The sequence below is a fragment of the Fonsecaea erecta genome, assembly GCF_001651985.1.
Source record: "Fonsecaea erecta strain CBS 125763 chromosome Unknown Scaff6, whole genome shotgun sequence".
Taxonomy (NCBI): Eukaryota; Fungi; Ascomycota; class Eurotiomycetes; order Chaetothyriales; family Herpotrichiellaceae; genus Fonsecaea; species Fonsecaea erecta.
The window spans coordinates 2,109,588-2,130,437 of record NW_017387249.1 but is presented as its reverse complement, the minus strand read 5'-3'; the positions used below and the strand labels follow the sequence as shown (position 1 = coordinate 2,130,437).

Genomic DNA, 20,850 nt, shown 5'->3' with positions numbered 1-20,850 from the left:
AGCATGTAGGTGACTTTCTCGTCGAAGTCGAGATACGAGCAAGGGAGCCCAGCGGGGTTTCTTCTGGTACCGCAGCGGCGGTCGGAGTAGGTCGAAGCGACGAGAGCCTCGCTTTGATAGCCCGGTGTGTAGCGGTAGCGAACTCTCAGAGAGGACCGAATATGTGAATATTGGCGTCCTTGCAACAATGAAGGGTGAAATATGCAAAAAGTGTCGGCACAGACTCTGTCGGTTGCTCTGTGGGAACTTGTGCGCAGCCAAATACCTATGTAAGGGCGTCAATACGAGGGAGCACACGCAGGGTATGTCGCAAATGGTCCAATAACGGGAAGGGTTTGATCTTCGCGAATTAGAGGTTTGGGGGATGGAGAAAGTGAGAATGGGGGGTGCCTAAGCAGTTTATGGTGCTGATGGCTCTGAGGGATCAATGGATGGGTTCGACGAGCTCCAACGCAGCTCGATTGCGGCTTCGTTACTGTAACTAACGGGTAGGGAATTCCACTGTCCGGTCCGGAAAGCTGTCTTTTATAACACGCACTCCACGCTAACCGCTGCCAATCAGCCCTCAGCAATGCACCAAGGCGCTCGGCTTGAGCCCCGCTAAATGCCGTCAGGGGACAAAGACCACCATAGCTGATCATCCGATGGTCACGAGACTCCACCCGTCCCGCTACATCACCAGATTGGAGGGTCTACGCAGTAGGGGAAGGACAGCTGGGGTTCATCCATTGAACTATTGAGCTATATGAGACCGCTTTTGATAAGAGCGCCAGAACCTGCGCAGCTGTTACAAGCAGGGCTGGACGACAGGTGCTTGATGTACACAATTAAGTTGGTCGGTGCGAGAAAGAAAACATGCATCCCAATCCCACCTTCGGATAGATACAGACATTCTCAGAATCCGCTGCCCTCCCCAAGGTTCCGGTGGCAATCTGGTGTACTGTCCCAATATTCAACAAAAGGGTTTTACTTGCTTCTGGCCAAAGCAACCGCATCGTTGCCCAAGTCATAAACGCTATACCATCTCCTCAAGAAGCTGAAAAGGATGTTAGCATCAAACTGTTTGGTAAATGGGACAAACATGGCTTACCTATCACCAAGAATAGCAAGAGGACCCGTGGGAGCCGGGAAGTCCATGCCCATGAAGCTGCTGATGCAAGAACCTTGGACCTCAAGAATGTAGTCATAAGCTGTGATGGAGAAGTTGTACCCGCTCAGAGTGAAGGTGATGTCTGGGAGCGAGTCGCGCTTACTGCAGTCGACAGTGTACTGGCCATTGAAGCCCTTCGTGGCGCCAATTTCCTTGTTGAGCAGTTCTGCGAGGGTGCTTGGGAGAGCAATCAGCGAGGTGCCGGTATCGAGAATGACTCCGGTGTTGTCAAGGTCTGCCGAATCATCGCCAAGGGTGATGGAGTCGAGGTTGACCTCCCAGTAAGCCTTCCGTCGGAGTGGGATCTTGATCATCTTGCCAGTGTAATGGTCGGGGTCTATACCGCCGAAGGTGGCCTCAGACTCGGTGCCATCCTCCGTGTTACCCAGGTAGAACGCAAAGACAGGCTCGTCAAGCAGGCCCTGGTCTATCATCTTGTAAAAGGGGGGAGGGATGTGGTTGACCGCGATGGTATCATAAGCCAGACCCAAGATGCCATCGAAACGGCCAAAGGCAAAAGCCAAACCAGGTTCGCTGGTCACCTCTCCGAACAATTGATCTTTGACCGTGAGGTCTCCGATACGCAGGACGTCCTGAGAGATGAAGCCAGCCACCTCTCCGGATCCATAGCGAATTCCGAACTCAGATCCGTTCTTCTTGTAGGTAGACGAGGCCGACGAGTCATATTTCTGATGGAGGTAGCAGGCGATGGAACCGCACTCGGTGCTGGGGACCCAGAGGTTGGAGCTGCCAGTGTCGAGGACGACCTTGAATTCCTGCGGCGGTGTTCCGAGCGCAATGGTACTGAAGTCTGCATCTCATTAGATTCCAGCTGTGGACGTGTGAACAGCAGTATTCCTTACATTGCGCATTCAGGAAGTTCTCGACCGGAACATCGTGGGGACCACCATCAGGATGGATTGAAGTGTCACGGAAAATGTCCTCACTTGGGCCACCGATGGGCTTCTGAGTGTATTTGTGGCGAAGAGCACGCATATGGTCGCCAATGTTGGCAGCGCTCTGTGATGGATGTTAGAGAGGATGGGTTAGAAGATAGAATCAGAGATCTAACTGACCAGCTGCTCCGACAAAGGCACCTTCTGAAGCTTCATACGATGCATGCCCGCATCGGCGGCACCCAGCAGCGCAGCTGCTGCGATGACAAGACTGTTCTTCATTGTCACGACCACCAATTGCTAATACACGAAAAGGAAGGAAGACAATGGATGGATGATGAGATGCAACGGTGATGAGGAAGAGAGAAGAGAAGCAAGTGGTCGGTTGGGATGGGGAGGATGGATGGAGGGATGGCTGGACTGTTTCGCACCAACAGGTCCCGTGAGTTGCAAGCTGTCAGACCCCAATAGTGCTCTCGACGGGGCAGTGATGACGCCCACAGCGCCTCCCGTCACCAGGCACCAGGGAAACTTGTAACCCTCCCAATCGCCCAGCTAAAACATGCTCCACTCGCCGTTGCTCCGCGATACCCGCCCGGCCAGGTCACAGGGTGCAAACACGGCAAACAATATTACCAGTCTGAAGTACTACTTGCGAGGTTGGATGGCAATAGATACATTCGCTGCCGTTGTTAGACCTCACTATCTGCATCGCTACTCGAGTCACTCTCACTACTGCTATCTTCATCATCGCCACTGCTGGATGTTTCGTCCCCAGGCTCCGTCCTGCTTGATAGCACGGTGTGGCGTTGAGATCCCGGGGGAGTCTCTTCGCTCTCGCTCTCACTCCCACTGTCACTGTCGCTATCACTAGAGCTCGAGGTAGAACTCGAGGTGGAACTCGAGGTGGAACTCGAAGTATCATAGTCGACAACCATAGTCCTGTTCTTTCTCTTCTTGACCCTTTGTTCAACCCCGTTAGTCGCGACGAGGCCATCAGTGTCAACGCCAAGCGCCCACATCAATATCCTTGGGCGCGACTGCTTCTGAATCCAAGATTGGTATCCTAGGTCTGCGGCGGTGTCTCCTGTAGCAGCAAAATCCGAAGAGGCTGAACTTGCCAAATCGTCCTTGAAGCGTCGAAGATATCCACCATCGTCTTCTCCTGCAATGTTGCCATTCCTGTCGCTCCCTGGTTGAGTATCTTCGCCTTTTTCTAATGACGCCATGCACTGCGCCTTCAATCTGTCACGGGATCCAGCACCTTGTAATCCGTAGATATACCTTCCCAGAGCAAGATTGAATTCCCGAGGAATATCCCTTTCCGAGAAGATGTGTTTCAATATCCACGTCTCTCGATTCTTGTTGAATTTCCATTTGGACCTTGCTGTGTGATATTGATGGAGATATTCCAGCGCAGTATTAGACTTGGGTAAAAGTGGCAGAACTGGTTTCGGTCGAACTTTCTTCGATTTCTTCACATTTGTCGAGGATCGCTGCTCCTTAGATTCATCCAGAACGGGTGACAGGCTTCTTGTCGACGCAGAAGGCTTTACGTCAGCAGAGAAGGATACCTGTTTCTTGACTTTCTTGTCTGGCCGGTCCTTCGTGGCTTTGGTGGCCTCAGGTGATGAGGCCGGATTGCGTGCTGGTGACTCGAGGACCTGTTTGGATTTGGAAAGCGTCTTCTGCTTCTTCCTCGGAGGGGTTTCTGATAAAGACGATTGGGTATTCGTCAAAGAGCTCCCACCAGTTTGGTGGATTGTTGAAGCAAGACCGTTGCTCGTTGGTGGACCTGAGTCTTCATTTGCATACTTCAGTTTCAGTCCGAGTCTCTTCCAAGCTGGAATTCCAGGCCCAGACATGTTGATTCTTTACGTGGTGAAATCGGAGCTAGAGTTATCCGAAGTATCTTTCAGCCGAAACGCTGATCAAATTCCTGGTTCGGTCCATTCAAAGAGGTCGTCGATTTCACAGGGAAGCTGAAGTCTCATCTTCGAGACCAATAAATGAATTTTATTCCACAGAGGACTTCTTTCTCAGTGCCACAAGTGGCGGTGCAAATCTTTTGTGGGCCCTTTTGCAGTGGCTAGTGGAGAAGCCGGTCGCAGTAGGCATCGCGACACTTGCGCGTTTGGAAACCCCATGCTTTGAACAGGCCTCGAGTTGCGAACATCATCCGTCGTCAAAAGTCCAACATAAGTACTCACCACCTACTTCTCTCGATCGAGCTTTATTCCTTGGGTGACGCTCAGCTGTGCTTTACTACATAATTGGTTCATTGTACCTCGGTCGAAGGTGGTCAAGATGTCAGGTCTGTAAATGTTTGACGTTGGGTCATTGTAGCTGTGTCGGACACACCGAGCTGACACTCTTCACATCAGGCTCCGCAGGTTATGATCGACATATCACCATCTTCTCAGATCAAGGGCGATTATATCAAGTCGGTACGTTTCCGCCATGGTTTGAACATCCTTGAAGTCCAAGTTGCGACGCAATCCCTGCCTTCAATAAATGGACAAACCCTCCGACTCCCTACTCCAGCCACTATGATTGAGACCGATCTCACTTATACTTACATCTACACTCAGAATATGCGTTCAAAGCAATCACTGCAGCCAACATCACATCGGTGGGAGTCAGGGGAAAGACATGCGCCGTTGTGCTGTCACAGAAGAAAGTGCCGGTCCGAAACAATCCTGTCCAATTCAAGCCTGAAGTTATTCTAGCTGCTTACTCTGGCCGCAGGACAAATTGATTGATCCCTCTTCGGTCTCCCATGTCTTCAAGATCTCTCCCTCGGTCGGATGCGTCATGACCGGCTCAATAGCCGATGCTCGAGCCTCAGTCGATCGAGCCCGAGGCGAAGCTGCGGAATTCAGATACAGGAATGGATATGAAATGCCTTGTGATGTGCTTGCAAAACGATTGGCGAATATCAACCAAGTCTATACCCAACGGGTGCGTCAAAAAAAACTTCACAAGGAGATGCATGAACCCGGCTAATTGACTGTTGCAGGCGTACATGCGACCATTGGGTGTAGCGACGACGTTGGTCTCGGTTGACGACGAATATGGCCCCCAACTTTACAAGTGTGATCCGGCAGGCTATTATGTCGGGTACAAGGCGACGGCGTCTGGACCTAAGCAACAAGAGGCGCTCAATCATCTGGAGAAGAAGCTGAAGAACAAGGACTATGCTCCCGGCAGCTGGGAAGAAGTGGTCGAGCTAGGCATCAGCACTCTCAGCACCGTGTTGAGCGTTGACTTCAAGAAGGGCGAATTGGAGATTGGCATCGTGGGTGGGCCAAAGCCTGATGGATCTGAAGGCACGGATAATGAGTTCAGGACGTTAACGGAAGACGAGGTCGAGGAACGTCTCCAGGCTATTGCGGAGCGAGATTGAACATACGTCGTTCATCGCCGAACCAGAGGGCACCGTGTAGGTTATTCTTTGAGGATGGGGAATGACGACAAGGTCGGCAACCACGCTGGACAGGGGTCAGGATGCGTTCAGCTTGTCCTGTCCACACGGAAATTAGACTATGGAGTGAATCTGGGGACTATTGGTCGGGTCACGTTCAGCAGCTTCTTGGAGCTGATATGAGATGATGTGTGTGGCACGTCATGGTTGGCGTAGAGGCCTTTGTCGAGTCTTTTACTGCTCAAAGTTCGACGGGACTCACTCCTGGAACGGATCATTGTGGAGCCGATTCTTGACTTGAGTGACTGCCACTAGAGTATCAGGCGAGTTCTCAGGTCCACGGGATGGACGAACCTTGTCCCAGCCTCATTACCGCGTCTATGCGTTGGACTTGGGAGCCGTCAGGGCAGTCAGCACAGCCGGTCTCAGAGAGTTGTGGCGTGCGCGTGTGGCACTGGTGAGGCTGGAATAGAGGTGAGGAATGGAAAAACAGTTGATCCAGGAGGTGTGTATTCAGGCGTGGTTGACGTGCGTCGTGCATCTCGTATTGCTGAGATGGGGGGTGTGTGTGTGTGTGAGACTTCCGAGCGCAGGAAGTTCAAGCCGTCGACTCAATGCCCATAGCATCGTGCCCATTTCTCGTTTCTCACGCCGTCAGAATCTCTGCCCATGGCGCCAGAGAACGGTGCGCGAAAAAGACCCCTGCATGTTTGCAGAAGCGAGGTGCTGGTGGATGATGAAAATAGAGAAGTGGGCCAGTAGACGGGCGTGGTTGGAGGTGGAAGAGTTTTCAGCTTGCAGCATGCAGCGACCGTTTCGCAACGCCATGTGCGTGCCCTGAGCGTGTTCCTGCCGCAAAAGGGCAGCCTCTTTTCTGGTAGCAGCAGCAGGGGCATCGCTCCATGGGCCATGGACGCCATTTCTGCTCAGCTGCCTGGATTGGGCCATGGTGGGGAAGCTTAACCGTTGACCTGAGTGCCCCCGTTGGGTCAAGACCCAATGCTTAGGGACGGGCGCCCTCCCACGGACTAGCCCAGGCCAGGCCCTGTAGCATGATTGGCGGGGCCCAGGGGCATCCAAACTCGCCTGTGTGCAACCCGGTCTATCCATCATCCATCTAACTGCGTACCGCTTCTCCCCTCTCCACTCATACAAACATTTTGCTTAGGGCCAGGTCTCCACCATCACGGCGATTCCTCAGTGCCCTAACGTGTCGTTGCGCATGGTCATTTTCAACGCCTCGTCTACGATTTCCATGTTGCCCGCACCCAGGTCTCCATAGACCCAGTCATGATCAATGATCCAGAACTCACTCGACCCCGTGGCTTGCAAGCCGCCTGCTGATCAATACAGCACACGGTCGGTGTCTACAGCAGAGCCTCGACTGATCCACCGCCATAGCTGCATCATTCCGACATGCCCTGCGACTGAGGCAGTGCCCAATAGTCGTCGTGCATCAATCCAAGCGCTGTAGTCGCCGTTTACAGCCGTGTCGACCGTTTTGGTGCTTGTCTCTACTCTCCTCTACCTCATTGAACCTGCCCCGGCTTAGTGCTGTGATACTTGCCTCCAGCTTCACCGTCGCTAACATCTTCTTCTGTTGGATTTCTCATACAGCTGGGAGGCCTGCTCCATTTTCCCATGACGCTACGGCCCGGTCCCCTATCTTCATGACCGCTTCTATCCTCCTGACTGGTTGACCGCTGGTGAAGCCACGAGATTGAGTCCACAAACCCTCCTCTACGCCCGTCTCCGTCCCTCGGGGGCAGTGTCCCTCTTGCATCTTGATCCCAAGCTGTAGATGACATCGGTGGACAGCCGTCGTCCTTAAGAAGAATGCTTTCCTCGCCGCGATCAAACTTGCTTTCCTCTCCTCAGGCTTCATCCATCCGACAACTTGACCAGAAGGCTGAGCCAACGGTCCGAGACCTCATCCTCCTTGCTGTGAAGATTCCTGACTTGACTGCGAAGCACCATCACAACCCCGACGCGAAGAGAAAAGGACTGAAACCTGCGCCGTCCGTCGAGCCACTGCTTGTCGACCACCAAACCTCACTTGATTTGGCCAGCTCGCCTTTCGCAATGGCTGATGGACGTGCGTCTGACCGTAATTGCTCGCCTTACACATGCGAGAACCGCCCCTCACGGAGACCACTCTGGCTAACTGGTCCTGCAGTCAACGAAGCTCGCGCCATGCGCGTCATGGAGATCATGAACGACTTCCGAACGTTGCAAATCCACATCAACTCGCTCATCACGCGCAGCGAGGCCAACCCTCCAGACCAGGAGTCATACTACCTCGATGGCTACGTGGTGCTCAGACAGTGTGCCGCTGAATCGCAGGCGGTTCTCGCTGGGCACTTCAATCCGGGCAACCTTGGGCTCCAGTCCGGCAGCATCCCGGAGACTGAGGTGCAGAAGGCGTCTCTGCAACGGTGGGACGAGTTTTTGCAGGCACAAGGGAGAGCATGTGCTGACACACATGGGCCAGGATCATCCTCGATGCCTCAACGAGACGGTTTCAAGCCCACAAGATCTATCTACGAGGATCCGCTGCGATGCGCTGGGTGCAGTCGCGCGCTCAACTGCTGCGCGGCGAGAAACCAGGCGCGAAACACGCCAACGGCCTGCGAGCAATTGACCAGAGACTTCGCCAGGTACGTTGTATTCTGGTATCTGCAAAGTTCAACATGCGATCGGCGCATTTCCCCCACACACCGTGCCACCGTTGTTCCCCTCAGCTTCGCTAGTGAAGCCATGTGGTTTAAAAGAACCGGAGGGGGAAATGATCGGCAACACACGGAGCCCTCCCCAGCGATGTGGCCCCCCAACATGCCTGAAAGAGAAAAGAAAAGGGGGCAAGAAGAAGACAGCTGATTTTCCCTTTGGTTTTAGGAACTCAGCGAAATCACGGATGACCATGTCCATCGAGACCTTCGCAACGCAGATCGACGAAAGGGCTACTGGCTTGACGAGGACCCGGTCCTGGAACGCATGCTGGGCTGGATTCGGATGCAGAGGTGAACGGGGGTCAACTCAGTTGCTAGCCTCTGGTTTTCTCGGGCTATCCAGAAGTCTTCCTCGGCCTGCGTTTCTGTTTCCACCTGAGTCTCCCGAGTGCCTTGAAACCTAATACTCTCCTCTAATACTTGCGTCATTGTCGAACAATGGCTTTCTACTTTCTGAACGCCGGGCGTGACCTCACCAGGCAGTGCTAGCACTGCAATGTGCGGGATAATCAGGGGGGTTGTGGAAAAGAATTGGTGGCGGCTGGACTGCCAGGTGGGCGAGCCGGGATCAGCGAGTCTGGCACTCGCGTCGGTGGCTGTGGCCCAGACTCAAAAGCAAGATTAATACTTTTCATTTTTGGTCTCGTTGGTCTCTGGGATAGAGGGCGAGGGATCCGAGTGGTCACTGGGTACCCTGTACCGTTGCACTCTTTTGTTTACCTACGATGGCTGCATGACGCTACAGACGGATTATGGGATTACGAGAAAAGATTTCCAGGGATATAGAGGACTCACAGAACACAAGGCAGGGCATACCTTAGTCGGGAATGTGCCGTCACTTGGAGCCAGGCAAGAACAGCCGAACCCGGAGTCTTTGTTCCAATGGAATGTTTCATGGCAAGGTTGTTCTGCAGATGTTTCTCCTTCTGCTTCTGATCACTTTTTCGGGGCTTAACTCGCGGGGAAGCTGTCATGGTTGTACATAAGACTCGGCGAAGCCGATCCCTGCCCAACTGGCCGTTTAGTGGTCGGACACGGCATGGGAGTGGACGCAGTAGGGACCTGCTAGATAGCTGCTAGTGCAGTAGGGATCCTTTCGGATGACCTCTACGCGTCCGAACGACTCAATGGGTTCCGTGAGATGGACGGAGCACGGCTTCCCTCCTGCTCTCAAGCTCTGGTTGTTGAGGATGGCGTAGGGCTGTGTAGTGATCGGAGTGGTCACCTGTCGTCGGGACGAGTTATGCCCACTTGTATGTGCATTGGGTGATTGGATAGTTATGCTGACCCAAAGTTGCCAGGTAAGGTAGGAAGCCTACAGGAGGACCCAGAGATTCAGGTGGTAGATGGTATGTGGTCCTACTACTGCGTAGCTGATTGGGGACAGGCCGGGGAGCCCAATCGGGGCCAGTGGATCAGTTGGCGGGCAGCACCAGCGCCTAAACCAGCAACGAGGCATGCCCGTTTCGGCAACTCGGCCACCAGCTTGTTGCCCGTTATTTCTCGTTCCATTCCTCGCGTGCTTCGCTTGTCCCAAGCTCCCAAGCTCCAAGCTCCCCATCCCCCCAAGAGTTTTTTTTTTGGCCCCCGACATGCCGAGTCTTCCAGATGCCAGATGCCAGATGCCAGGCACCTCAGTTCCAAGCGAGATGCATCTCAACGTTTCCCACGCGCTCTCCCTTCACCTTTCGCGCTACCCGACTCGCCGAGTACTTCGTGCAGTATAAGGGCGCAAGCAAGGGATCCGCCATCTATCCGCAGGAACCGTCGTCACCACCATCACACTGCTCTGATTCAGCTCTACAAGGTTTCGAAACGACGCCCGAACCAAGATACCCGTGACTCGGGAACAGTGGGCGGACGCACTCACTCGTTACCCGCATGGGCTGTACGAGCAGAAGTCCCTCGGTGGAGATGGCATGTGGGTGTGTTTCCGGATGCGGACGCCCATGCGGGTGCTCCTCGTATTCTCTCCCACCATTATTGTCAGTCTGCGGCCGCTCTTCGTTGTGTGGCCATGTGATGAGAAGGAAAACACCAGACACCTTGCTCGGCCCCTGCATCATGGACCGCGTGGGCTTGCATGGATCGCATGGAATGCATGACTGTGCAGGGGATCACGGCCTTCAGCATATCCCCAGATCGTGTCCCAATGCTCCCTACCACAACTGCTAACAACCTTTCTGCAGGCTTTGTTTTGTCGCTGCCATTGGAGCACATCTCGACGCGTTTCAACTCCTTGCGATGCCAAGATACTTGCATCGTCCCCTAACCCGTTCACATTGATAATGACAGCAAGAGCAGTAAAGGATGAATTACAGCATGGTCGCGTTCCATTCCTCTAGACAGGCTGTGATCACTGACCCAGGTGTTGCTCCTTAGGAAGCTGTACCGAGCAGAATTCTGGCTACTCTCGACATCGCTCGAAATTGTATCCTCCATCCACTGTCGTAACTCGCCCTTGTCTCTGGGTATCTGGTGTTTTCTCCGGGTTGGTCTGTCACGTCACCATTTGTGGATTGAGAACATCCGAGGCACAGGATCTCAATGGCAGGGCAGAGCCACCTCCTTTTCTCCCGCCGCGATCTATGTATCTCGCCAAGCCGACCTCGCTAGTTCAATTACCTCACGATTTACGCCGCCGCGTCAAAGATCACAAGACCTTGGTTTCCTCTTTGAACGGGGCTGAGTGAATCCACCTACCCAAGAGATGGAGAAGCGCAGGCAATATCGACAACAGCCAAGCAGTCTCTGGGAGGCCTGGGAGCTGCCACTCTACGTTGCTGAAACTATTTCTGTCTCTACCAACAGAAAGGACCGGTTAGCGACGGTACGGAGCCCTCTATACCCTCTTTTTCTTCTCTCTCCGGATCCTCTCCTCCACAACATCTAACCCAGAAAGCTTCTTCACCACTACATCCAGCCAGCCTACAGGCAAGGCTGTTGTTCCGAACCATGCAAACGTCGCTCCCTGTCCCCTCCAGATCCGATGCGGGGCCCCCTTCCCGCCTCGCTTGGATAAATCGCTCACCACTTTGTTCGCCCAGATGTCGGCATCCATGAGACTGACTTGTGGACCATGACCAAGGAACTTTTCCACAATGTCCTTGCCGGACGAGTAAGGACTCTTCTCCGGCAGGCTGGAACTCATCTCGTGATTAGCGTTGTCGAAGAAATTCGACCTCACGCCTCCGGTCCGTAAATCAATGACCTTGATCCCAAATGCATGCATTTCAAGCCGCAATGTCTCGCTAAAACTGGCGAGGGCAGCTTTTGAAGCCGAATATGGTCCCACGAAAGGCAGGTTTAGGACCGAACCACAGGAGCTATTGTTAACAATCATCTTCTGCTCCGTTGTCGAACTGCGAAGCAGAGGGAAAAACAACTGTATCATCCGGACTGCGCTGAATACGTTGAGCTCGAACTGTCTTTGAATCTCGGCGATCGAAGCATCAAGGACGGGCATGTTGAATCCAGCGCCGGCGTTGTTGACCAACACGTCCAGTGAGCCGCCTGTCAGAGATGACACTTGGTCCACGCAAGATCTGATGGACTCTTCGGAGAGGACATCTAAGGGTAGAGTTTCGATGCCCATGATTTGCAGGGCTGACATTTTCGAGAGTGTGCGTGCCGTCGCAAAGACACGATCGCCACGTTTGTGAAAGGCCCGTGCGAGGGCAGCACCGAGACCACCATCAGAACATCCCGTTATGAGGACAGTGCGTTTCCTAGGAGCCATGACGTGTTTTGTTCAAATGTTTGACAATGATGCCTCTGACAGAGTTTCGCGGATGGGTTGTTGTAGCGGAGGAAACGGAGAGCCTGAAGCCTGCGTCGACTCACAATATACGAATTGCCCCCGAGGAAGAAGGCAGGACGGGGAAGGCCCGTGGCCCTCGACTTATATCTGTTCTGGTGGTAAGTTACACAGTATAACCAGACTTTCTGAAGAGCAAATAAAAGCGCATCTTGATCCATAATCTGCCCCTGACTTCATCGCCCCAGGGAGTATCAACTACCGCGCCGTCAGCAAGAAGAACATTTCATGACGTTCTATAGGACTTCTGTGACCTGTAATCGGCCGCATAATCCGGTTGTGTTGGGTTTCAGGAATTTGTGTTGATTCCATAACAGATTCGGAGTACTTATCGCCCCGGGTATTACATCTGACTGACGGCGGCTGGCCTAAGAGGGCTCTTGCGTCTAAGCCCGGACGAACCTCCGTCCATACATTTTGTAGATTACTCAACTCACAGTTTGGATGGTTTTCGTTTTGTCTGAGACGAAGTACTTGCATCCTAAACAGGGAAGAGCACGGCGTCATTCTTCTTGGATAATAATAATAACGACCTCTGCCGGCAATTCGAATGGATTCGTAATTACATCAACAGGCTCTCGCTTAGGGGACGATATATCTCGTATTCTGTTTATAGGCGACGGGACATCCATGTTCCTGCAGTAGGTTCTCTCAACAGGTTGATCCTCCCCGTCGGTTGGCGACGGGGCGTGCCCATAACCTTCGACAGCAGGTTAACGGTGTCCACGATGCAGCATGAGCTTCGCAGGTCTTCCTTACCCTCAAGCTACAATTATTGAAATATCAACTCCTTTGAGTCGCAGCCTTACAATGCACACACCTGCTTGTATCCCATTCGGCCCCACGAGGCTCATTCCCCAGGCCGAGTCTTCGGCTCCTTGGGCCTCCAAGCGAGCGCCTAGCCGGTCTTTCGGGCTGCCCGATGCACAGGCTGGAGAGGCCACCAGCGCGGCTCTCTCTACCTGTAAGCCTCAATGCTCTCCAGATCGGGTTCCCGATGCCGTAGAGAGGTCGCTCACGAAATTCACACTCATGATTTGAGTCAACATCTCTTCGTTTTAGCGATTGCACGATGCTTAACTACATGGTGTTCTTCCTGGATTGATCCGCCTTAAGTGTGCACTGACGATAGTCGAAGCCTAGGTCATGCTTTGCTATGTACGATGACCAGTCGATCTCCTTCTTTGGCACCCGTCCTACATTCTGAGGACGCCGTCCTCTCCGCTTGACGAGACTCCTGCAAGTCTGTGATAAGGCTCTCTCGACCCATGGGTAGGCAATGGCTTAGCAGTATGTAACACAAGGAATATTCGCCTAGAATGTAATCCAACAAGTTACTTCTGGGATGACTTGGTCTCTTTCGAGAGAGGGAAAAAACCTACCACGTGATCTGCGCTTCTGGTGCAAAACTGATGTGCCCGAGATTGCGTCTGCGTCAATCACCACCATCACCTCAGAGAAAACCATGACGGTACAAGAGGAGGCTGCTTTCTTCAGAACACTCCGAGGCTTTCCAAATTTGGACTTTGGTTGTATGGCTCGGCAAGACGGCTCGAAAACTCACGTCCAGTGAGGATTGAGAAAGCCTGCAACAAAAGGATCGGTGACATATCGCCCATATCGCACGCTGGCAATGTATTGTGTGGCTGCTCGGAATGCGTACCATTGACGGAACTTGCTGTCGCTCCAGCAGCAGCATCATTTCAGCCTCCATATCTAGCCCATCCACCGACGCGAAGAGACCTACGGCTCCATTTGCAGACCACTATGCACAGGCGATGAAGAGCCGGTTCGACTCACGTGAGCTAATTGAATCTCAATCGTTTCAGACAGCCTGCAGATCTGTGAGGCCATTTTGAAGGTCCTCTCCACTTCTTCCTTCCACGACTCGCAGCAAGACAGAAGCAAACAAACAGTTCATCGAGCGATCAAGGACATACGGTACGCTACACCATGCTCTTCAATTACTCCATCCTGTACTGCCTTTGCCGGAGCCCTTGAAACGGTTGCCAAAGACGAACACTTCGCCCCTTAGCCGAGCCCGACTGAAATCCAAGGGCAGAAACTCGGAAGCTCAGAAGCAATCACCTCGACTGTCCTGAGCAATTGCCAATCGGGCAGATATAATGCGGGAGAAGCTGTCGATGAGACTCTGGACTCTATAGTAGTTCATAAAACTTACGTGAGCGCCTTTACTCCTCTCACATTCGGCTAAGGCACAAGCACTTTTGTAGACGCCTTGAGATGGGCACATTTGCCTGTGCAAGGATGTCACGGCAAAGGCTGAACCCCCATTACCGCTTCAACACATACAACCGAGACTTAATTTCTTTCTCCAACCACGAATTTCCTGTCAGACATCACACAATCAACAACGGCAGAACCTCCGCAGCAACTTCTCCAACACTATTGCCGACACATCGGCATTCGGCAAGATGATATGTTTTGGATAGGGCTTTTTATATGGAAGCCTCTCCCTCTTGACAGTCCTCGAGTCCAACTCTGAGTTTGTTTGAATACCAGAGCAGTGTAGAAACCAATACGAGGAACATCATGGGCTCCATCGGCGAAACAACCACCACCCTTCCGCCGGTGCCAGCGGTGGGCAAGCAAGATGAAAGCCACGAGGGCTCAATCCCCCGGACCGCGGATGTTGCCAATGGACACTCCCATGCCCTCGAATCAATCACGATACCAATGCACAATGTCCCAGCTTTTACGCCTAGTAAGAGACTTCGCGTCGTGACGATAGGTGCTGGCTACTCGGGCATGATCTTCGCCCACAAGCTACAATATACTTACGCCAAAGAGTTTGCTACGCTCGTCGACCACACCATCTTCGAGAGTAAATCCAACGCCGGCGGCACCTGGATCGCAAACAGCTATCCCGGCGTGCAATGCGACGTGCCGAGCCATATCTATGTCTTTCCCTTCGCCCCGAATCCGGAGTGGTCGCATTTCTACTCGACCGGGCCCGAGATCAAGGAGTATTTCCAGAAGACGGTCGCGGAGTGGAAGCTGGATCGAGACGTCCAATTCAACACCACCGTCGAGCATGCCGAATGGAACGAGGACAAAGCCCAATGGAAGCTCGAGGTGAGGCACAAGGACACGGGTCACCGGACAGAATGGGCCGACGTTCTGATCTCCGCCAGAGGTATTCTCAGCCATTGGAAGTGGCCGAACATTGCAGGGCTGCATTCGTTCAAAGGTCTCAAGGTGCACAGCGCTGGCTGGAATCATGAATATGACTACCGCAACAAAAGAATCGGCCTGATCGGCAACGGAAGCAGTGCCATCCAGATTCTGCCGGAAATGGCCAAGCTGGAGGGCACCAAAGTGACCTGCTTCCAACGGGCGCCAACCTGGGTTGTGTCCCGACACACCCCAGCGAAGCTGGTCGGTAGTGACGACCCCAGCTACAATCCAGAATACCGCGAGGTGGACAAGGAGCGGTTCCGTAATCCGGAGGAGTTGAAGAAATACCGCAAGCTGATCATTGGGAATGTCAACCGTGGGTTCCGGATCTTTGGCAAGGGCTCAAAGCAGCAGGAGGAGATCAAGGCCTTCGCCACCAAGCAGATGGCGGACAAGCTCAACAACGACCCCCGACTGTGCAAGATGCTTATCCCGGACTTTGAGGTCGGGTGTCGCAGGATCACCCCGGGCGCCGGCTACCTCGAGTCCTTCACACGTGACAATGTGTACCTGACCCAGAGCCACATTGACTACGTCGACGAAGGGGGCATCAAGACCAAAGACGGCCAATACTACGAGCTGGACGTGATAATCTGCGCGACGGGCTTTGACGTCTCCAACCGGCCGCCGTTTCCCGTCATTGGGCGCAACGGAACCGACCTGGGAGAGAAGTGGAAAGACGAGCCTGAATCATACCTGGTAAGTTCCAAAAAAAAAGGGGGGGTTCGTACAGGATATATCCTGACATGGGAGGACCCCTTCCTGGACGAATGACAAATATCTGTTTACTGATATTTGAATGCATGCAGTCCATGGCCTGTCCCGAGATGCCCAACTACTTCATGTTCATGGGCCCCAACGCCACCATCGGCCACGGCTCGCTCATCTATAGCCTGGACTGGACGGCCGAGTGGATGATCCAGTGGCTGCGGAAGATGGCGCGCGAGGACATTGCGTCGATCGCGCCCAAGCAGCAGGTCGTGGACGAGCTGGTGCGGTACGGCGACGAGATCATGAAGACGCTCACCTGGACGGGAAACTGTGAGTTAGGCCTTCATATCTTCCCCCCCGTCCTCCTCCTCCTCCTCCTCCCTCCTTTACCTATCGCGTTCCTCCCCTTTTTCTTTCTTTCCTTTCTTTTCTTTCTTTTCTTACTTTCTTCCCATAAACGCCGTTCCATTTTTATTTCACACCACGCCGAACCAAACCAAACCACGTATGCATCCTCTATATGCACACGCCCTCAGCCTCAAACCTAACCTAACTTAACCTAACCTGACGTAACCAAAATCTAACGGACGACTCCTCCAGGCCGATCATGGTACAAGAACAACCGGGTCGACGGCCGCGTGACGGCGACGTTCGCCGGCAGCGCCATGCTCTTCCACGACATGGTCGCCCAGATCCGGCCCGAGGACTTCGACATCCGCTACCGCGCCCCCAACCGCTTCCGCTTCATGGGCAACGGCTTCACCTCCTACGAGCTTGAGGACGGCGCCGATCTGTCGTGGTATGTCGAGCAGTGAGAAGGGGTATTTATTTATTTATACTTATATATGTATATTCATACGTATATATATATATATGTGTGTGTGTGTGTGTGTTTATGTGCATACTAGATAGATATACTAGATATTATATATATATCTATCGTCTAACTGTACATATACACATGTATGTATATTGCAAGGTGCATGTAACAGACGACATCTCCTCTAGTTATGACATTATATTATATTATACACATCCACCTCCAAACCGGATCTACACAGGTGGATAGTGCACAGAGAATGGATGCATCTTAGTGAGGCTGCAGATATTCCGTATGCAGCGTAGCACTCGTACGATGAAGGCATGTACATAATCAGTGCCCCCTGATTCATTGCCGACCGCGCGGTATCTGATGACATACTGTAGCGGGTACAGAGTAAGGGTGATATATGCCGTTCATATGTAGGTCACATGAGTCTCGTGAGAAAGGGAAAGAGAAAGAGAATTTATCGAGCGTCTCAATGTTTGCCTGCTATCCATCTGGATCCTACGTACCGTGTAAATATCTCACAATTCCATCTTTATGACTAGATATAGCACAACTCCTTTTGGACACGGTGAGGACACTCCTTCCAAATCAGAGATTTCCCCTGGATGAGAACGGAACAGCAAGATAGCGTGGGATGAATGGAAGCTCCGCAGAAATTCTAGATATTTAATGACCCAGTCGGAAGGGTACAGGGGCTCCACTTCCCTAAGCTCACAAGCTGGACTTGGGCCACGGCAAATTGCTGTCCATCGGCGGTCCTCATTATGTTGTCGAAAGCGGCGAGTCAAAATCTCAAGACTTGTTGTCGTAGGAGGAACATGCCTGAGTTGTAATCCCGCTATGTCATCCAGACTGGCGCTGAGACATCCACTGAAGCACGAGATGTCGATACGCATCTCGTAGACCTCGTAGGTAGTGGTAGGAACCAAGGTGGCGATCACGCTCAAGGGCCACTCACTTTCCGGGAGCGAAACAGTGGGCGTTGGCCGCAACAAGCCAAAGTTGTAATGTCAGGTTAATTATTCTGGGATCTCATTCAGACGTCGCATTTTTGCACCTACCATGTGCTGCACCCGGTCGATTGCATCCTCGTCCATCAAACCAACCTTCAGCCTCAATGTAGTATCACAGCTCATCAGCCCTCCACAGGACTCTCATTTTGCCAGCCGCTGATGTGGTTTCAAAACTCCCCTGTCACCGCCCCCCCCCTTTCTCCACAGCCAGAGCGCTTCGACTGCAAGCGCTTTGGCACTGGCATGTCCTGACTGGCGGTTGGCTTCAGCCATCATGGCCTCTATCGGCCTCTCTCTCTCGATGACGGACCAGAGCGCTTCCTGAAGTTCACTGCCTCGAGGGCCGAAATCTCCTCTTCCCAGCCTGTACAGGATCCTACCTAGCGTTTGGTAAGCCATGCATCGCTGATTAGGCAAGGTTGACCGGCCAAGCATAGCAAGTTCTGGTATGGTATACCCGGCGCTGCTAGGCGAATCACCGTGATGGTGGAGCCCTTCTTTCACGTCGACCTCTAAGCTCTCCGTTGGCGGTATCAGACGACCGTTGAATCCGAACCGAAGGGCAGAAGCCGGGTACGATTCGTTTGCAGGGTTATACAGCGATGCTTGGTCCTCCTCTTCAGTCGGATCTTGGAGCCAGCTCAACGAGGAAGGATCGTGGGGAGTATCCGGAAAGTAATGTGTTTTGAGGTCGGTCAGGAAGGACGCACCGTCAGAGTCTAGGGGCACGTAGTCGTCGGCCGAACGAGGAGGAATGGGGAAATGGGTCGACGGCGGTGGAGGTGCGTTATCGACTGATATTTCAGGCTCCGCATTGTCCTCGTTCACAGCCATTTCGGCAACGGCGTCCTTGTCAGGACTCTGACTGTCATCTTCCCTTTCCATGTCGCCCTCCGGCCAGAGCTTTTGGCCTGCTTGATCCTCCTCAATATTCGCCCGTTTGAGTAGGCGTTCTAGGAAAGCAGGATTCAGATTGCGTGTCAGCTCGGCTCGGGCCTCCTCGATGTCCTCTATTGACATTTCGGCTATCCGCCTCTTGTTTTCCTCACTGATGTCAGCCTTCTGCTGCTGATCCATGTCGAGCCCGTACTTCTTGCCCATATGGTGTCTGATTGCTTGATCGGAAGGTTCGACTGTGGCAGGAATCGAGGGACGGGAGGGGGCTTTTCTGGCCTGCTGTCTTTGTTTGAAAGCAGACACGTTGCGGCGTTGTCTATGCTCTGGGAAGCCGGCTTTGGAGGGTTTCAGGGAGGGGGCGGAAGGAACCGAGTCAGAATCGTGCTCTTGGATCTCCTTGATGCTGAAGCCAGCAGGCGGGGGTGGAGATGCTTCATCGTCGATCGGCCTGATTGTAAAGTCATCGGCGTCAAGGTCTAGTTCAAAACGTTGGCCTGGGATAGCCATGGTTGCTGCCACTCTCGCTGTTGTCGATGTCGCAGCCGCGCAGGCGGAGCTGTTATGAGTTAGCACTAGAAGAGTTGAGCACCCCAGATGCGGTCTAGCCGAGAGTTTGCGGTGAAATTGGTGGTCCGACCAATGGCGGGACCTTGCCTCTGTGCTGGAAATGTAGTGCAGTTCTGTGGGGTGTGTCGTGTGTTACCCGCGTGTTCTCAAGGCATAGAGCCCGAGCAGACTTGCGAACGTTGACGGGTGATATGATGCAAGATTTGAGCGGCCTGCTGCAGTCACACTGCCTAGCATTAGACCATCATGGAAGCGGAGTGAAATAGCCGAACTTGGCGCAAGCCACTAGCAGCAAACTTTGTAACAGGGGTCTAGGATCTGGCAGCCACCAGGTGGGTCTCATTGGCAGTATCCGATCTTGGGGGTTCTGTTTTCCGAGAGGATCATTATGGGTGTCTTCTCCCCCGTAGAAAAGACCCTGCAGTGGGAGGGGCGGCACCAATGAGTAGAGTAAGGTCGATGGAGGGAGGTGATGTGGTTATACTTGATTCTGATAGCAGTGACTGTAGGCATCTAGTGCCAGCAGCAATTTATGAAAACCGAAAAAGGGAGAGCCTACAGAGTACTAGGTAGCCAGGCAGACTCCGGGTTTACAGTAGTAGGTGGCCTCGAAACTGGGCGGTCACAGCACAACTAGCACCCTGCCTGACAAGCTCCCATTCTCCCCTGCGCTCACCCAACGGCCCTTGCGTGTCCGTGCCTGTCGCAGTCTTTCGCCCTGTCATTTGGACCCCATTTTATTTTGACTTCCTGTCTGCCAGTAGGATTTTTTGTAAGCTTGTTACTTTGCTTTGCTTGCGTTATCCAGGAACGGGGGACCCAGCCTCTCTCCACCATCCCACCACCATCTGTGACCGACCTACCTAGTCGACGATCTTCCCATCGGCCTTGGACTTGTCACCATCCACTGCAGCTATTTTTCCCATTGCCCTTTTCGCTGTCCTGTCTGGCTCTGGCGTCCCGTCCGTCCTCTGGTCATTGCACTGGTCCAGTCCGGTCTGGTCTGGTCTTCCTCTTGCACGCCTCACCAGACCTTTCACTCTCCGCCATGTGCTGCATTCTCTCTTCTTTGCTTCCCCCTCCGTGTGTGTCTCTGGCTGCTCGTACTTCCACTTCCGCCTCGTGTTGGCACAGTCCAGTCGAGCCCCCCGGTGTTCTCTTCCTGATGCACCTGGGTGATTTTACGTTTTCCTATCCACTCTTCCCATCCCCGTCGCAGCTGTGGTCTGGGTTCTTGTTGCCTTCCATTCATCTCGCGACCCATCATCGCCCCCTCTCCATCCCATCGTTTGACCCTGTGTCAAGAGCCCTGTGAGCTGTTGTTCTTGGGGTTCGTACATATATCTCCCTATCTTCCCACTTCTGAGCCTTTGCCCTCCTCGACCTTTTCTTTTCTCTCTCCTTCTTTACCTTCCTGCACGTCGGTCCGAGTGATTTTTGGGGCCGGGCATGCTACATTACCATCTCTCTAGTTTTGATGTTCCCCAGTCTGCTCCATCCGCGCGTTCACCACTGCAAATCCTCGCCCGCTAAGCCAGCCGCCTTCACCACACAGTTTCTGCATTCCCGTCCGTGTTTTCACAACCTTCTGAGGTCGTGCAATTCAATTCAGATCCGCC

General features: G+C 53.1%; 7 protein-coding genes across 7 annotated transcripts; 3 read left to right on the top strand and 4 right to left on the bottom strand.

The window, feature by feature from the left end:
- Window positions 1-966: 966 nt before the first annotated feature.
- AYL99_07791 (vacuolar protease A) lies at window positions 967-2,328 on the bottom strand (the record flags this gene model as incomplete). Its single annotated transcript, XM_018839300.1, has 4 exons — window positions 967-1,036; window positions 1,091-1,961; window positions 2,014-2,170; window positions 2,227-2,328. 4 exons carry the CDS (start codon window positions 2,326-2,328, stop codon window positions 967-969), a joined length of 1,200 nt encoding a protein of 399 aa, XP_018692068.1.
- Window positions 2,329-2,738: 410 nt separating this feature from the next.
- AYL99_07790 (hypothetical protein) lies at window positions 2,739-3,911 on the bottom strand (the record flags this gene model as incomplete). Its single annotated transcript, XM_018839299.1, has 1 exon — window positions 2,739-3,911. The coding sequence occupies one exon, from the start codon at window positions 3,909-3,911 to the stop codon at window positions 2,739-2,741; it is 1,173 nt and encodes a 390-aa protein (XP_018692067.1).
- A 442-nt stretch (window positions 3,912-4,353) lies between these two features.
- Window positions 4,354-5,452, top strand: AYL99_07789 (hypothetical protein; the record flags this gene model as incomplete). Its single annotated transcript, XM_018839298.1, has 5 exons — window positions 4,354-4,360; window positions 4,431-4,493; window positions 4,638-4,732; window positions 4,795-5,007; window positions 5,066-5,452. The coding sequence occupies 5 exons, from the start codon at window positions 4,354-4,356 to the stop codon at window positions 5,450-5,452; spliced, it is 765 nt and encodes a 254-aa protein (XP_018692066.1).
- A 1,854-nt stretch (window positions 5,453-7,306) lies between these two features.
- On the top strand, window positions 7,307-8,494 carry AYL99_07788 (hypothetical protein; the record flags this gene model as incomplete). The annotated part of the gene is made up of 4 exons (XM_018839297.1): window positions 7,307-7,565; window positions 7,647-7,905; window positions 7,962-8,127; window positions 8,366-8,494. 4 exons carry the CDS (start codon window positions 7,307-7,309, stop codon window positions 8,492-8,494), a joined length of 813 nt encoding a protein of 270 aa, XP_018692065.1.
- Window positions 8,495-11,041: 2,547 nt separating this feature from the next.
- AYL99_07787 (hypothetical protein) lies at window positions 11,042-11,938 on the bottom strand (the record flags this gene model as incomplete). The annotated part of the gene is made up of 1 exon (XM_018839296.1): window positions 11,042-11,938. The coding sequence occupies one exon, from the start codon at window positions 11,936-11,938 to the stop codon at window positions 11,042-11,044; it is 897 nt and encodes a 298-aa protein (XP_018692064.1).
- A 2,631-nt stretch (window positions 11,939-14,569) lies between these two features.
- On the top strand, window positions 14,570-16,740 carry AYL99_07786 (hypothetical protein; the record flags this gene model as incomplete). The annotated part of the gene is made up of 3 exons (XM_018839295.1): window positions 14,570-15,913; window positions 16,024-16,255; window positions 16,526-16,740. The coding sequence occupies 3 exons, from the start codon at window positions 14,570-14,572 to the stop codon at window positions 16,738-16,740; spliced, it is 1,791 nt and encodes a 596-aa protein (XP_018692063.1).
- A 1,168-nt stretch (window positions 16,741-17,908) lies between these two features.
- Window positions 17,909-19,171, bottom strand: AYL99_07785 (hypothetical protein; the record flags this gene model as incomplete). The annotated part of the gene is made up of 1 exon (XM_018839294.1): window positions 17,909-19,171. The coding sequence occupies one exon, from the start codon at window positions 19,169-19,171 to the stop codon at window positions 17,909-17,911; it is 1,263 nt and encodes a 420-aa protein (XP_018692062.1).
- Between the last annotated feature and the right edge of the window lie 1,679 nt (window positions 19,172-20,850).